The 15,223-nt window shown below is 40.6% G+C and overlaps 1 protein-coding gene across 1 annotated transcript; it reads left to right on the top strand.

Moving 5' to 3' along the window:
- Positions 1-426: 426 nt before the first annotated feature.
- On the top strand, positions 427-14,808 carry ALKBH1 (alkB homolog 1, histone H2A dioxygenase). The gene is made up of 6 exons (XM_072116782.1): positions 427-622; positions 3,559-3,667; positions 4,121-4,283; positions 4,376-4,466; positions 5,064-5,257; positions 14,321-14,808. Exons 1-6 carry the CDS (start codon positions 494-496, stop codon positions 14,754-14,756), a joined length of 1,122 nt encoding a protein of 373 aa, XP_071972883.1. The 5' UTR covers positions 427-493; the 3' UTR covers positions 14,757-14,808.
- The last annotated feature ends 415 nt before the right edge of the window (positions 14,809-15,223 follow it).

A 15,223-nucleotide genomic window follows, 5' to 3' on the forward strand; every position in this document is an offset into this window, starting at 1 on the left:
GACAGGACACAATGTGAGGGAGAGATAGAAGAAAAATTATACAGTGGGAAATTATACTGTGGGGTGGAACAGAATGCAGTGCATAGCTGCATCATTTGTCCCTCTTTCTCTCCTACAGGGTGAGTGGTATTTCACACTTCATATTCAATCTTTCCCCTGCAGTTTTCGACTCCACACGTAAAAAAAGCGTGGGAAAACTCTAAATAAAGCTTGAAAAAACACTAATATCTGCGTCATGTGCCCCATGACTCTGCACTGGCACTTCTAAAACACTGTACTGGAGCGGTATGGGGTCCTCCCTGAAGGGAAGACGTCGTGCATTTCGCTGTGCTTGGACTTCTCTAGCCAGAAAAAAGACATCTCGCAAGTGATGGCCCTTGCGGTCACGTGACTGGTGTAGTTGTCACTTCTCCGCCATCTTGCGTTGCCTGACCTCTAACACTTGTGACGCTGTACGGAAGTTGAGACAAGATGGCGGCGCCCTGTCAGCGGCATGAAGATGGCGACGGCGATGCTGGAGCAGGGAGAGGACGCTTTTCGCAAAATATTTCGCTTGTACAGGAAAAGAAATCCTCCTGCCGATTTGTCCGGGGTGTTGGAGTTCCGTTCTGGAGAGTCCAGAGTCAGTAGCCTGGGTGATGTTCATAGCTTGGGGTTAATCGTCTGTGACATCCTCTTCCCCCCGTGTTACGTCCCTGACTTGTCCTTGCACTTGTCCCCCACAGTGAACCATCATCCCCCCGTCCTCAGTGACCCCGGTTCCCCATTGCTTCTTTCCTTTTCTGAGTGGCACTGCCCAGTCCCTCGTCTACAAAACCTGTCACACCGAAAATAGTGTGATGTGTAGGCAGTTCTTATGAAGGAAAGCCTCCAATGATAGGAAAAAAGGTGCACTTGTCTTTTTATGAGGTAACAACAGTCTGAAAGCGGCACCAGAAAGTGTGTTTTAGGGTGCGTCCACACATTCAGTTTTTCATATGAGGCTGTGGAAAAAAGATAAAAACAATAAAGCAACTATTTATTTTCCTTTCTCTGTTCCCCTGCAACAATGTAACTTTACTTAACCGTTGCTATGCAGAACCTAGAAGCTGTGCCAGCTTCAGAGCCTCACAGCGGTGCTAGAGAACTGCTGTGCTGGAATGGGGAACGCTGAAGCATTGTAAAGAGGGGACATCACAGGAAGTAGAAATTATACTGTATGTGCGCCTTTGAGGGCGCTGTCCCACGTTGCGTTCGCAAACGCAGACGCATTCAAAACCGCGCCCACCGGGGCGGTCCGCGGTCCGATCGCATCGGCGTTTCTATGGAAACGGCTGCGATCGGGAACGAGCCAACGGTGTTTTGCATTAAATTAACGCAAAACACCTGCGGCTCATTCCCGATCGCAGCCGTTTCCATAGAAACGCCGATGTGGCTGGCCCCGGTGGGGTGCGGCTTTGTTTGCGTTTTCAAACGCAGACAAAGTCGCGGGCCTCGGCCCAATCGCATCGGTTTTTCTATGGAAAGATTGCACTGCGTTTATTAAATATGTGATCGCAGGAGAAGTCTGTGCCTTACATTTGGAAATACGGCGTATGAACACATCCTTAGGGTACTTTCAAATGTGGGGTTTGCATTGTGTTTACAAATGTCACATGTGAATGCACCCTTAGGGTGCTGTCAAACGCTGCGTTCTTGGATCGCTTTTAAACTTACTGAAAACTATGTGTTTTTGTGTGTTTACCATGCCTTTGGCTGGTTGTAAACAGGTGCTAAAACTTCTAGAAGTGAAGAAAAAACGATTAATAAGAGACAAATGCATAGTAAACATACAAAACTGCATGCATTTTCTTTTTGGTTAAAAACGGTGCAAAAACACACCGTGTGTCAGTATTCTTAAAGGACACCTGTCATCAGGTCTGTGTCACTTGTCCTGTCACCTCTACCTGTTGGAGCAGCTCACAAGGATCCATCCCAGCCTTTATCTAGTTATTTCATACATTATTCATTGTAAAATCATCTATTTTTTATCATGTAAATGAGGCTGGTCATATGGTCAGAGGCAGTGATGTCACCCCTGTTACCCCTCCCCTCTCCTCCCCCTGCTCATATCTATGTAATGTATAGTAAAGCATTGCTAGTGTGTGTGCTGCATCTGCTGACATGCTGCATCCTCCTAATATACAGGTGAGAGACACAGACATCAGCTACACAAGTACCTGACGTGTAACATGGCTGCCTGGAGCTGCTGTATCTCTCCTATACATACACACATGCACACACAGGCTGCAGGGGGTGTGGCCACCAGCACCAGGAAGCACATCATTATACAGCCTCACATCATTATACAGGCTGTCAGTCAAGCACTGGGGGTGTGGCTGTGCCTCCCACTCATGAATAATATGGACAGCTTGAATATGCTAATGCTTCATTGGACATTTCACAGGTCATTTGCATACAGCTTTATGACCTCATTGCTTAGGTTTACAGGCATGTAGAGGGACAATAAAGGGATAGAGGCAATGCTCTCTAATGGCAGTTTATGAAAATATATTTAGTTTAGGAGGTTATTTTGCATGACGGGTTCTCTTTAAAGGACCACTGAAGTCAAAGCTAATTCATTAATAGTGATGCAGGGCCTGAAGGGAATAGCATGACTTATTTTAATTGTATTCCTAGAACCTAGAGTCACCCTGCTCCCTTTAGGCCCTGCGCAAGGTATTATTCGATGAATCTGCTTTCACTAGAGTGTTCCTTTAAATTTTTGGTGCTAGCCAGCCATGCATGGCTCTGAAGCTGCCAAACATTTTTTACAGCAAAAAGGAAAGGTGGTTGGCATTATATTTGGGGTGCTAGGAAAACGGGGGCATAAATTATGGAATCCAAGAAAAGGGGCCGTTATAAGGAGGGTCGTCGCCATTATGTAGAGTGCATTATAAGCAATTAGATAAAAGGTGGCATTATACTTTTTTTGGGGGGGGGGGCAGACGAACATTTTCGGCATGACCGCCACCCACCAGTCCCTGAAAACAAAAAAATTTGTATGGAGCAAGTTCCTGGTTCAAAAAGATTGGGGACCACTCCTTTAATGTGTTGTTTTAGGCTCAACATAATATCCTTCAACTTTTAGAGGCTGTGAAATAAGAAGTACACTGCACACTGAGTCCACTGTATGCATTTCCATTAAAAGCCGATGTGGAACCACATAAAGGGGGGTTATGTCCTCACAAATATAGTTGACTCATGAACCATGTGTTGGGTGTATTCTTTTGACTTTTCTACTATTCAAATTGCCCAAATACTAAGTTGGACCTATAACTCCTTTCCTTCACATGAAAAAGAAATGTGTTTTCACTAAACACTAAGAATCCCCAGTAGTCTAACCCCCAATAATCTGATACTGTTCTGATCTGCAATTCTGTGGATTGTAGAAAATTGTCTTTGGTGGCACAACCCCTTTTAAATGCCAACACTATTTATTTCATACTATGACCCTTTTTTCTCTCCCCTTCACCTGTCTCCATTTTCACTTCAGAAAAACCTCTCTTTAATATCCATTTTTTTGTTCCCCCCTTGCAGCTGAGGACAGTGGAGTTAAGTGTCGGATCAGTCTCTGATCAAGATGCAGCCAATGTGGGTTTGCAGCCGCCTCGTCAGTGGTCAGCATATCATGTGGATGGCTACCCAGGTATGAAAAGATGAGTAAATGTAAGAGGTCCAGTTCTGTGTGCGTCTCCACTCATGGATAGTGCAGATAGGCCACATATTTGAATTCATTTTTTGTACAAGAGTACAAGGATGAGTGGTAACAGTACAAAGTATTGTGGTTATAAATGCATAGTGTTCCTCTAGTTCCAAAGATAAATGGTTATAAACCTGTCACTATACTCACTTTTATAAATTACTATATTGGGCAAAACTGTAAAGAAATGCAAATGGAGGTAAAGTCATCTTCACAGCATGTAGTAGGCATGCCTACGTCGGAACCCAAGATGCCTATTATAAATGAAGGTTGACAAAATAAGGTTTTTTGTGGCTTCTAGATGTGCAAGAAGATGTACTGTGGCTCATGTCACTGTGGTAGCCAGGTCATGTGAGCAGCAAGTCTTATTATGTGAGTAATGCTTTGACCTCTTTTTAGGTTTCCTTTTCATCTCTAATCCCTTTTTACCTGGGTGGCAGCATCATTGGGTGCGCCAGTGTTTGAAACTGTATCCAAAGAAACCAAACGTGTGTAACTTGGACCTGCACATGAGCCTGGACAATGCAAGTGACCTGTGGAGTAGTAGCCAGGCCCAGCTACGGTAAGTTGCACATAACTGGCCAGTATATGGCCACATCTTATGCTACAAAGCAATATTTTTTTGTAAATTCTATGTCCATTGTTTTCTAACAGGAACAAATCGCCTAAGAGACGAAGTGAGAAAACTCTGCTGGAGAAACTTCGCTGGGTCACCCTCGGTTTCCATTACAACTGGGACACTAAGGTGATTAGTGCTATAGTATGTGCTCCATGCTGCTTAGAGGGGCAGCAAAATGTGCTAATGTCTTGTATGGCAGAGGAACACCTCAGGGCCTGGGTATGGAGTGTGTTTCTCTTTAAGCATTATAATTGAATATGAATATATCCATTGATTCTGCCTTTCTGTTTGTCACATTGGACACAACTGCATTGACTTGCTGAGACAAGTCAAGAGCAACTACCTGTGATATCCAAAGGAAAAGTCCATGCGGCAAGTGTGTTTTGAAAGAAATCCTTACACCTGTGAGTGGATACCACTATGTGCTGATCGATTTTTATATGATGATTCAATAAAGAAGCAAAAATTTTTTCATAAAAAAGTGCTGGATCGTTTGAACCTTTTTCATTAACTGTGATATCCAATGATCTTCAAAATCACACAAGAATCTCGTCACTGACATCAACTCACAGCTTTGTTTTTCATACTGTACAAGCTCCGAGTTATACGATGGTAACTCTTTATTCTGCAAAATGGGAAACCCTTTTAAAGAGTTAATAATTCAGTATTGTGAATTATAGAAGGTGGACTGCTGATTGGACTTTGTTTCCTCCTTTTATGCAGAAATACTACAGAGAACATCAGAGCCCATTCCCCATGGACTTGGCGGCGCTGTCCCACTGTGTGTCTCTTGCCTGTGGCTTTTCTAGTTTCAAGGCTGAGGCGGGGATACTGAATTACTACCACATGGACTCATCACTGGGCATCCATGTGGATGAGTCTGAGCTCGACCACAGTAGTCCCCTATTATCCTTCAGGTAAGTTCAACTAGTCCTGGTTGCAGTCCTGAACTATTGAGTCTCAGGATGATGACCAATCAGTAGAGATCCAACTCTTAGGTCATGTTGTTGCATGCTGTCCACATTTAAGGTGCTACCCATCAGTCTCATTCTTGTGGTTTGTACTGTGTGGGGGGGGGGGGAGGTTCTTTCTTTTGGGACTTTTTAGGAGCATTTTTGCAACTGCCAGGGCCCTAAATGTATCTTTCCAAGACCAGATTTTTTTTCTTTGTTTTGTTTAGCTGCAAAACAAAGTACAACTGACCCCATGCTTGGTTCCATACATAAACCTAAAAAAACCTGCAAATCAGAGACAAAGGGAAAAAAACAGACCTTTATCACAACAGCAAATTTAGAGAGATACATAGTACTGCTAAAGTATGCAGACTTTAGCCAACTTTCAAAAAGTTGCAAAGGAAAACAAATGATACATGCGCTTCATTATATTTAATCTTTTGAAAAGGTTTCTACTGACCATCCAGATCTTATTCTCTAAACCAGTAGCTTCAACCAAGGAAGATAAGATAATCTTATCATTTGTTAGATGCTGCAATGATAAGGTATACCTGCGCTGGCTGGAAAGAGTGAGTGTATGTGTGTTATAAAAAAGGAATTGTCCAAGGGGGAAAGGACTGGACTTCTTAACACTGCGATTATCTCTAAAAAAGACCAGTTGTCATGTTTTGGTGGAACACTAACCTGTAGCACCACTTCTAGCGGGTTTCCGCGGGTCCAGCAAAATGAATCCAACAGTGTGATTTCTTTGGTCCAGGTTCACACTATAGTCCCCGTTGTAGTCCAAGCAATAGTTGAGCAATAGCGAAGCCCCGGCCGGTAGCTTCGCTAAGTCAGACTAGTAAAAACAGATGTACCGGTGACGTCACCCACAAGGTACGGATGGTCCAGAAGGACAAACAGGAATATCCACCGACGCGTTGTCGAAAGCAACGGCTTTCTTCCTCAGGGTAAGATTCCTGGGTCTGGTGATGATGATGGTGTTTATATAGAATCCGTACTCTATGGTACTAATCCGTTCTTGAGAGATGTTTCAATGTGAGTTGTTGTAATCGTTCCAACATTTAGTCATCTCTGTCTTTGCTTGTTTCACAACTTGAGTCCCTTGCTTCTTGTTTTTATATATATATTTCCTATTACTGCATATTTTTTGGACCCTGGAATTCTATCTAGTGGGATCGCTCTTAATTTAGTGTTATTCTTTATTGTTCTAAAAAATACGAATGATAAAATCTATTGTGGGAAAAAACTTTATTACTTCAGTTAAAAAATATATATATATAAAGATATATATGTTCGTTGCTCTATCTTCGGACAGGATGAAGCAAATCTGAACATTGTAAAATATCACAGATTATATATACATCGTACAGTATGTAAGCTGGTTTAAAAAAAAATATATATATATATATATATATATATATATATATATATATATATATATATATATATATATTATATATACCTTATATACTCGAGTATAAGCCTAGTTTTTCAGCACAAAATTTGTGCTCAAAAACCCTAACTCGGCTTATACTCGAGTCAACTAAAAACATAAAGACAAAACTCACCTTTCTGACGTCACCCATAGGTCCTCTTCTGTCTGAGACAGACCTATGGGGGACGTTGGAAAGATGAGTACAGTGTTATTTTTTTTCCTTCTACAGGGGCTGGGTAGGCTGTATGCTACAGGGGCTGGCAGACTATATACTGGGAGGCTGTAACCAATGCATTTCCCACCCTCGGCTTATACTCGAGTCAATAGGTTTCCCCAGTTTTTTGTGTTGAAATTAGGGGTCTCGGCTTATACTCGAGTATATACGGTATATAAAAAAATAATCATTTTTTCTTCTTTTTTCTCCTTTTTCTTTCCCTTTTAGAAAATCAAAAGGCAAATAGCTCTATTTCGCTATTTAAGCCGTTAGGTACTAGCGTGTCGAGTTCAAAAATCCTTCCAAAAAACGACTTTCTGCTTGAGACATGTATTTTATAAAGTTGCCACCCCTCCAGTCTCGTTTCACCTGTTCTATTCCAAATATGACACTACCTTTGATTTGACCATCATGTTTCTCCTTGTAGTATCGTGATAGGGGGTGGCCCTCAAGTCGTTTAGTTATATTTCTCAGATGTTCCTTTATCCTTGTCATAAGTTTTCTCTTTGTGCGACCGATATATCTTTTCCCACATGGGCATTGTATACAATAAATTACCCCTTTTGTGTTACAATTAATATGTTGCTTGATTTTGTGGGAATTATTGTCGCCAAACGCGTGGATAACAGACCGTGCGTTGGTACTTCTGCATATCTTACAGTGTTTACAGGGGTGGAAACCTGGTTGTTTGAGAAAGTTCTTAATGTTATTATTCTCTTTCTTAGATTCCCCCTGTTTGCTATTCTTCCTATTTTGGATAGTGGGCGCAATCAGGTTTCCCAAATTTTGTGATTTCCTGAACACAAACTTCGGATTATTGGGGAGGTATTCACCTATGATTTTGTCATGTGACAATATGTTCCAATGCTTCCAAATAATGCGTTTGAAGACGTAATGATCCTTGGGGAATTGTGTGATTATTGGAATTTTTGTGATATCACCGTGGATGTCAAAAACATGTTGTTGTTGTTTGTTTTTCTCCTTGTTTAGCAGTGAATCCCTAGAAGTGCCGGCTATTTCTAATTTTGTTTTGCGGATGGAATCCATTTCGTAGCCCTTCTCAATAAATTTACATTCCAAATTGTCAGCTTCCCTTAGGAAGTCACTTAATTCGGGGCAGTTCCTCCGGTGCCGTAGAAATTGACTTTTGGGAATATTGTCCAGCCACAAAGGCAAATGGCAACTGTCCTTCAATATAAAACTGTTACTGTCCGTTGGTTTGATATATGTTTTTGTCTTCAGTTGTCCATCTTGAATATAAATTGTTAGATCAAGAAAGTGGACCTCCTCCTGACTAAAGGTCGAGGTAAACTCCAGAAAGAAACTGTTGACATTCATTTCCCCAAGAAAAGTTTTTAGGGACTCCTCACCCCCAGCCCAAATGAAGATGATGTCATCTATAAATCTACGCCATAGGACCAAGTCCGCGCCGAGTTCACCTAGTGCGTGAATAGTCTCCTGCTCCCATCTTCCCACATACAAATTGGCGTAACTCGGCGCAAACTTGGTCCCCATGGCGGTCCCCCATTTCTGTCTATAGAATGTATCCTCATACATAAAATAGTTGTGGTCTAAGATAAATGCTATAGATTCAATTATAAAGTCAATCTGAGTCTCGGGTAACTCATTTGCTTTTTGTAGGCAGTGTTTCACTGCTTGGCAACCCTTTTGATGTTCAATAACTGTGTACAAAGACGTTATGTCTAATGTGCCAAGAATGTAATGCGGTTGCCATGTGGTGTTCTGTAATATTTCCAAAATGTGTTTAGTATCAATATGTTTCACCAATTTTCAAAACGCACGGTTCGCTTTATTATAGAAAAGAGGCGAATCCAATTAGCAAAGGTTGGTGAACAGATCCTCACACTATTCGATCAAATTAAACCACATAAAGAACATCCGGATATTATTCTTTTGGCCAATCAAATAAAAAAGCGCATGAAACAAAAAGAGGAGGAAATCATGGAGAAAAAGAGACACAAATTCTCCAGAGATTGGGTACCACACAATATTATAAACTTAAACGCTACGGAAATGGCTAGAACATTCATTGTAATCATGGCCATAACCACGATCTTATACCGCATGAATATAACCGCTTAGCTTCTCCCATCAGCACACAAAATAGGTTCACGCCACTAGATGCACAAAATGCAAGTGGGAATATACAAAATGAAGAATTACCACTAGCAAGTGCCGATAACACTGGAATAGAGGATGCGCATTTGAACAATACCACCAGAACTAATATAATGACACCTATTCCACACAACAATTCAGTGAAAAAATGTAAAAATAAACAGAAAAATCAGACAGTAAAAATGGACACGCGAAATACGATTAAACAGAATCAAAGCAAAGATGGAAACATCCAAAAAAATTTTCACGTAAGTCGTACAAAAGAAACAAAAGGGGGTGTAGGGGGGGGGAAACTCTCCAAAAAGAAAAAGGCATTGACTACCATTGCAAGAGATCCGAGAGAGACCAACACAGGACAAAAAATCTATAATCTAAGTAATTACACCCTGACCCCCTCTGAAAAAGCCATACTCCTCAAAGGGTTAAAATTTGTACCCACCAGCACGTTCAATAAATTCAACGCCTTTATAGGGGTTAAAAAATACATGCGGAATTTAGCATTAAAAAAGTACTTTTTAAAGAAGAAACCAAGTACCACTAACCATTTAACCGGGGATCAATATACCCACACTGCATTGAAAAATAAATCCTCATTTAATCCACTAAACGAATATTCTGAGTCCATGAATACCTTTGAACATTTAGTGGTTCGTGATATAAAAAAGGTTAAAAGGGCAAAAAAACATTCCGGATACGGTAACAATTTGAATGCAAAAGAAATAGAAGCCATACAATCCCTGCAAAGAAATGAAAAAATTGTTATACGCCCCGCCGACAAAGGGGGGAGCATAGTTATACTAAACCAAGAAGATTATAATAAGGAAGTTATCCGCATTTTAGATGATAGCCGTACATATGAGTAATTAAAATCTGACCCGACCAACCATTATAAGAAACAATTAGATTCCCTTTCCAAAAAAGGAAAATCCATAGGTATCTTAACGAAACAGGAATTTCAATTTATCAATAACCAGAATCCCAGACTGGCGGTGCTATATTATTTACCTAAAATTCACAAGTCATGTACCAATCCACCCGGCCGTCCCATTGTCTCGGGTATTGATTGTTTGACCTCAAGCCTATCCCAGTATGTAGATCACCAACTCCAGAAGTACGTGTGCACACTGCCAACTGGGGGTGAGGAGTCCCTAAAAACTTTTCTTGGGGAAATGAATGTCAACAGTTTCTTTCTGGAGTTTACCTCGACCTTTAGTCAGGAGGAGGTCCACTTTCTTGATCTAACAATTTATATTCAAGATGGACAACTGAAGACAAAAACATATATCAAACCAACGGACAGTAACAGTTTTATATTGAAGGACAGTTGCCATTTGCCTTTGTGGCTGGACAATATTCCCAAAAGTCAATTTCTACGGCACCGGAGGAACTGCCCCGAATTAAGTGACTTCCTAAGGGAAGCTGACAATTTGGAATGTAAATTTATTGAGAAGGGCTACGAAATGGATTCCATCCGCAAAACAAAATTAGAAATAGCCGGCACTTCTAGGGATTCACTGCTAAACAAGGAGAAAAACAAACAACAACAACATGTTTTTGACATCCACGGTGATATCACAAAAATTCCAATAATCACACAATTCCCCAAGGATCATTACGTCTTCAAACGCATTATTTGGAAGCATTGGAACATATTGTCACATGACAAAATCATAGGTGAATACCTCCCCAATAATCCGAAGTTTGTGTTCAGGAAATCACAAAATTTGGGAAACCTGATTGCGCCCACTATCCAAAATAGGAAGAATAGCAAACAGGGGGAATCTAAGAAAGAGAATAATAACATTAAGAACTTTCTCAAACAACCAGGTTTCCACCCCTGTAAACACTGTAAGATATGCAGAAGTACCAACGCACGGTCTGTTATCCACGCGTTTGGCGACAATAATTCCCACAAAATCAAGCAACATATTAATTGTAACACAAAAGGGGTAATTTATTGTATACAATGCCCATGTGGGAAAAGATATATCGGTCGCACAAAGAGAAAACTTATGACAAGGATAAAGGAACATCTGAGAAATATAACTAAACGACTTGAGGGCCACCCCCTATCACGATACTACAAGGAGAAACATGATGGTCAAATCAAAGGTAGTGTCATATTTGGAATAGAACAGGTGAAACGAGACTGGAGGGGTGGCAACTTTATAAAATACATGTCTCAAGCAGAAAGTCGTTTTTTGGAAGGATTTTTGAACTCGACACGCTAGTACCTAACGGCTTAAATAGCGAAATAGAGCTATTTGCCTTTTGATTTTCTAAAAGGGAAAGAAAAAGGAGAAAAAAGAAGAAAAAATGATTATTTTTTTATATACCGTATATACTCGAGTATAAGCCGAGACCCCTAATTTCAACACAAAAAACTGGGGAAACCTATTGACTCGAGTATAAGCCGAGGGTGGGAAATGCATTGGTTACAGCCTCCCAGTATATAGTCTGCCAGCCCCTGTAGCATACAGCCTACCCAGCCCCTGTAGAAGGAAAAAAAATAACACTGTACTCATCTTTCCAACGTCCCCCATAGGTCTGTCTCAGACAGAAGAGGACCTATGGGTGACGTCAGAAAGGTGAGTTTTGTCTTTATGTTTTTAGTTGACTCGAGTATAAGCCGAGTTAGGGTTTTTGAGCACAAATTTTGTGCTGAAAAACTAGGCTTATACTCGAGTATATAAGGTATATATAATATATATATATATATATATATATATATATATATATATATATATATATTTTTTTTTTTAAACCAGCTTACATACTGTACGATGTATATATAATCTGTGATATTTTACAATGTTCAGATTTGCTTCATCCTGTCCGAAGATAGAGCAACGAACATATATATCTTTATATATATATATTTTTTAACTGAAGTAATAAAGTTTTTTCCCACAATAGATTTTATCATTCGTATTTTTTAGAACAATAAAGAATAACACTAAATTAAGAGCGATCCCACTAGATAGAATTCCAGGGTCCAAAAAATATGCAGTAATAGGAAATATATATATAAAAACAAGAAGCAAGGGACTCAAGTTGTGAAACAAGCAAAGACAGAGATGACTAAATGTTGGAACGATTACAACAACTCACATTGAAACATCTCTCAAGAACGGATTAGTACCATAGAGTACGGATTCTATATAAACACCATCATCATCACCAGACCCAGGAATCTTACCCTGAGGAAGAAAGCCGTTGCTTTCGACAACGCGTCGGTGGATATTCCTGTTTGTCCTTCTGGACCATCCGTACCTTGTGGGTGACGTCACCGGTACATCTGTTTTTACTAGTCTGACTTAGCGAAGCTACCGGCCGGGGCTTCGCTATTGCTCAACTATTGCTTGGACTACAACGGGGACTATAGTGTGAACCTGGACCAGAGAAATCACACTGTTGGATTCATTTTGCTGGACCCGCGGAAACCCGCTAGAAGTGGTGCTACAGGTTAGTGTTCCACCAAAACATGACAACTGGTCTTTTTTAGAGATAATCGCAGTGTTAAGAAGTCCAGTCCTTTCCCCCTTGGACAATTCCTTTTTTATAACACACATACACTCACTCTTTCCAGCCAGCGCAGGTATACCTTATCATTGCTCCTTCTTTTAGTTAATAGCGGTGGAGAGGCACACAGCTGATACCAGCGACGGCAACGGTTCCAATCATACCCATAGTGTGCGCCCTTGTGATCCCTAACATTTTATTTGTTAGATGCTGCCCCCAAAAATTCAGGAATTGGTGACTGGTGTTGGCTCCACCAAGGCGCGTGATATTAAACCTTGATTTCTAACAGTCTGAATCTTTTATTGCAATTTTTTATTTCAGAAATGAAGAGCAGCCGATTAATAGTAAACTTTTTAATATACTTAATTAAAACTGCTTTTCTACCTTTTTTTTAGCTCCACTTCAGACAGATAAAAATACTGATTAATCCTTTCCATACCTAGAGAACATTCCCTTTTATAATCCAATTTGTTGTGTAAGCTGTAAGGTCATAAGAACCACTATCGGGTCCCTTTATCTTTCAGCTGTCCTTTCATACAGGACAGAAAGAATACTTACACAACCTATTTAAATAAGGAAGAAAGGCGGGGAAAAGAAAGGCACATGAACAGATTTGTTAAAGTATATTACAAAATTTAGTATGGTTTTCTGTGCTATTGATTTATGCCATTTTGCCAAAAGTATGCTTCAGTTTAAAATAGAAAATTTCAACCATCAAAAAAAGTACACAAGCAAAGATAATCATATTTGACTCAGTAACTTGGAATCCATAGGGCCCTAATCAGAAACTGAAGTCTGTTTTCTGAGTTGTTCGCTTAGTAAGAAATGGTTAGCCTTGCGATGAACCGTTCAGTATAGCGAGACAAATAACTATATTTTACACCAATTAAAATATCCCTGTTTGACAAACAGCACAGCACTGCTACATCCATTCATTTTCACACACACAGCTCAGTTGTAAACACGCACACTGATGTGCACCCACACACTGACTCGGCACTGCTACACACAGAAACATACACACAAAAACCACACTGGACACTGCTATACATGGAAACTAAATTCACATAAATTGCATTTCTGCCTTTGACTTTTATATCAATTGATAAAACCAGCTCTATGTCTGTGTCTATATTTACTTGGGATATATGTACAAAAACAGTTAAGTTTGTTATGTGGAGGGAGTAGGTTCTTAGCAAACGCTATGTAAAGGAGAGGAAAGAATATGTAATTGGGGTCGTTCTTTAAGTGGTGCAAATAAAAATACCCATAAATGGGGCACTCAAACTTTTTACTTGCTATCAGTGCTTTCAATAAACGAATAAGTCTCCTCTCTGTCATACATGGAAACACACACATAAACCCTCCACCCGCTTCCTCCTGCCCTGTCACAGGATGAGGACCTTGATGTAGACAGCATGTCAGTCTCATGCTTCAGACATCACTCCAGGTCTTATAGGTAATAACCATGTCGGGACACCCGGGAGAGGGGGAGATCAGTGCGTAGGCCTCATCCGATCTCCATTACAGCGTTCAGGAGGGTCTGGCAGTGCTAGATCCTCGTGACTTTCGGACTATAAGACACAGGCACTTTTTAGCAAGATTTTTTGAGAAAAAAAGTCTGAAAAATATGGTAACTAACTACATTCATGTTACTTTTGAATTAAATGACTTTTCCATAATTTCTCTTGTGCCTTTTTTCCTGTTATTGCAGCTTTGGACAGTCCAGTATATTTTTGCTTGGTGGTCTCAGCAGAGATGTGGCTCCCACACCCATGATGATGCACAGTGGTGATATTATGGTAATGTCTGGTGCCAGCCGCTTGTTGTACCACGCCGTGCCACGGATCTTGCGCCATCCTGGAGGAGGTGACCTTCCACCCTGTTTTTCTCTGCCCCCTTCAAGTGATGTCTCCAGTCCCCTCATAGATCCATGCTCGCCCTCTGACTGGGAGGTGTGCAAGTCTTATCTGCAGTCCTCCCGCATTAATATGACAGTTCGCCAGGTATTGGAGGAGGGTGGCAGCTTCCCTGAGGAGTATGATGGTCATAGTAAAAAGGTGAGCCAGGGAGACTCTTACCACAGTAAGGAAGAAATGCAGGATGCTGAAGAGCAAGGACTCTCAAAACGCTTGAAGAGTGCAGAGTAGGACTAATGGGGGAAGGGAGGTTTCATTACAATAAAAATATTTTATTTTTTAATTTGTGCATCACTGTAATTTTTTAAAAAAAATATTTTACTGCCTCATAACCATAATTGCTTCTCACAGGTAATGATGTTGCTGAGCTCCATCTGTTGGGAGGGAAGGCACCAGTAGTTTGGAACACTACTAATGCGAATTTGGGGAATTTAGATGTCTTCTTGTGCAATGGAAAACATTGTTCAGAAGAGAGAGCAACAATAAGTAATACATTATTGGGCATAAGCCTGAAAGAATTTAGCATGATTACGTTTCAGTACTGTATATGCTCCTTATACCGTAAAAGCCAACCCGAGTATAAACTGGCAAAATCTATTGACTTGAGTATAAGCCTAGGGTGGGAAATGCATTGGTCACGGCCAACACCCAATATATAGCCAGCAGCCCCCCAGTATATAGCCAGTCCCTGCTTTCTA

The sequence above is a fragment of the Engystomops pustulosus genome, chromosome 7, assembly GCF_040894005.1.
Source record: "Engystomops pustulosus chromosome 7, aEngPut4.maternal, whole genome shotgun sequence".
Classification (NCBI taxonomy): domain Eukaryota; kingdom Metazoa; phylum Chordata; class Amphibia; order Anura; family Leptodactylidae; genus Engystomops; species Engystomops pustulosus.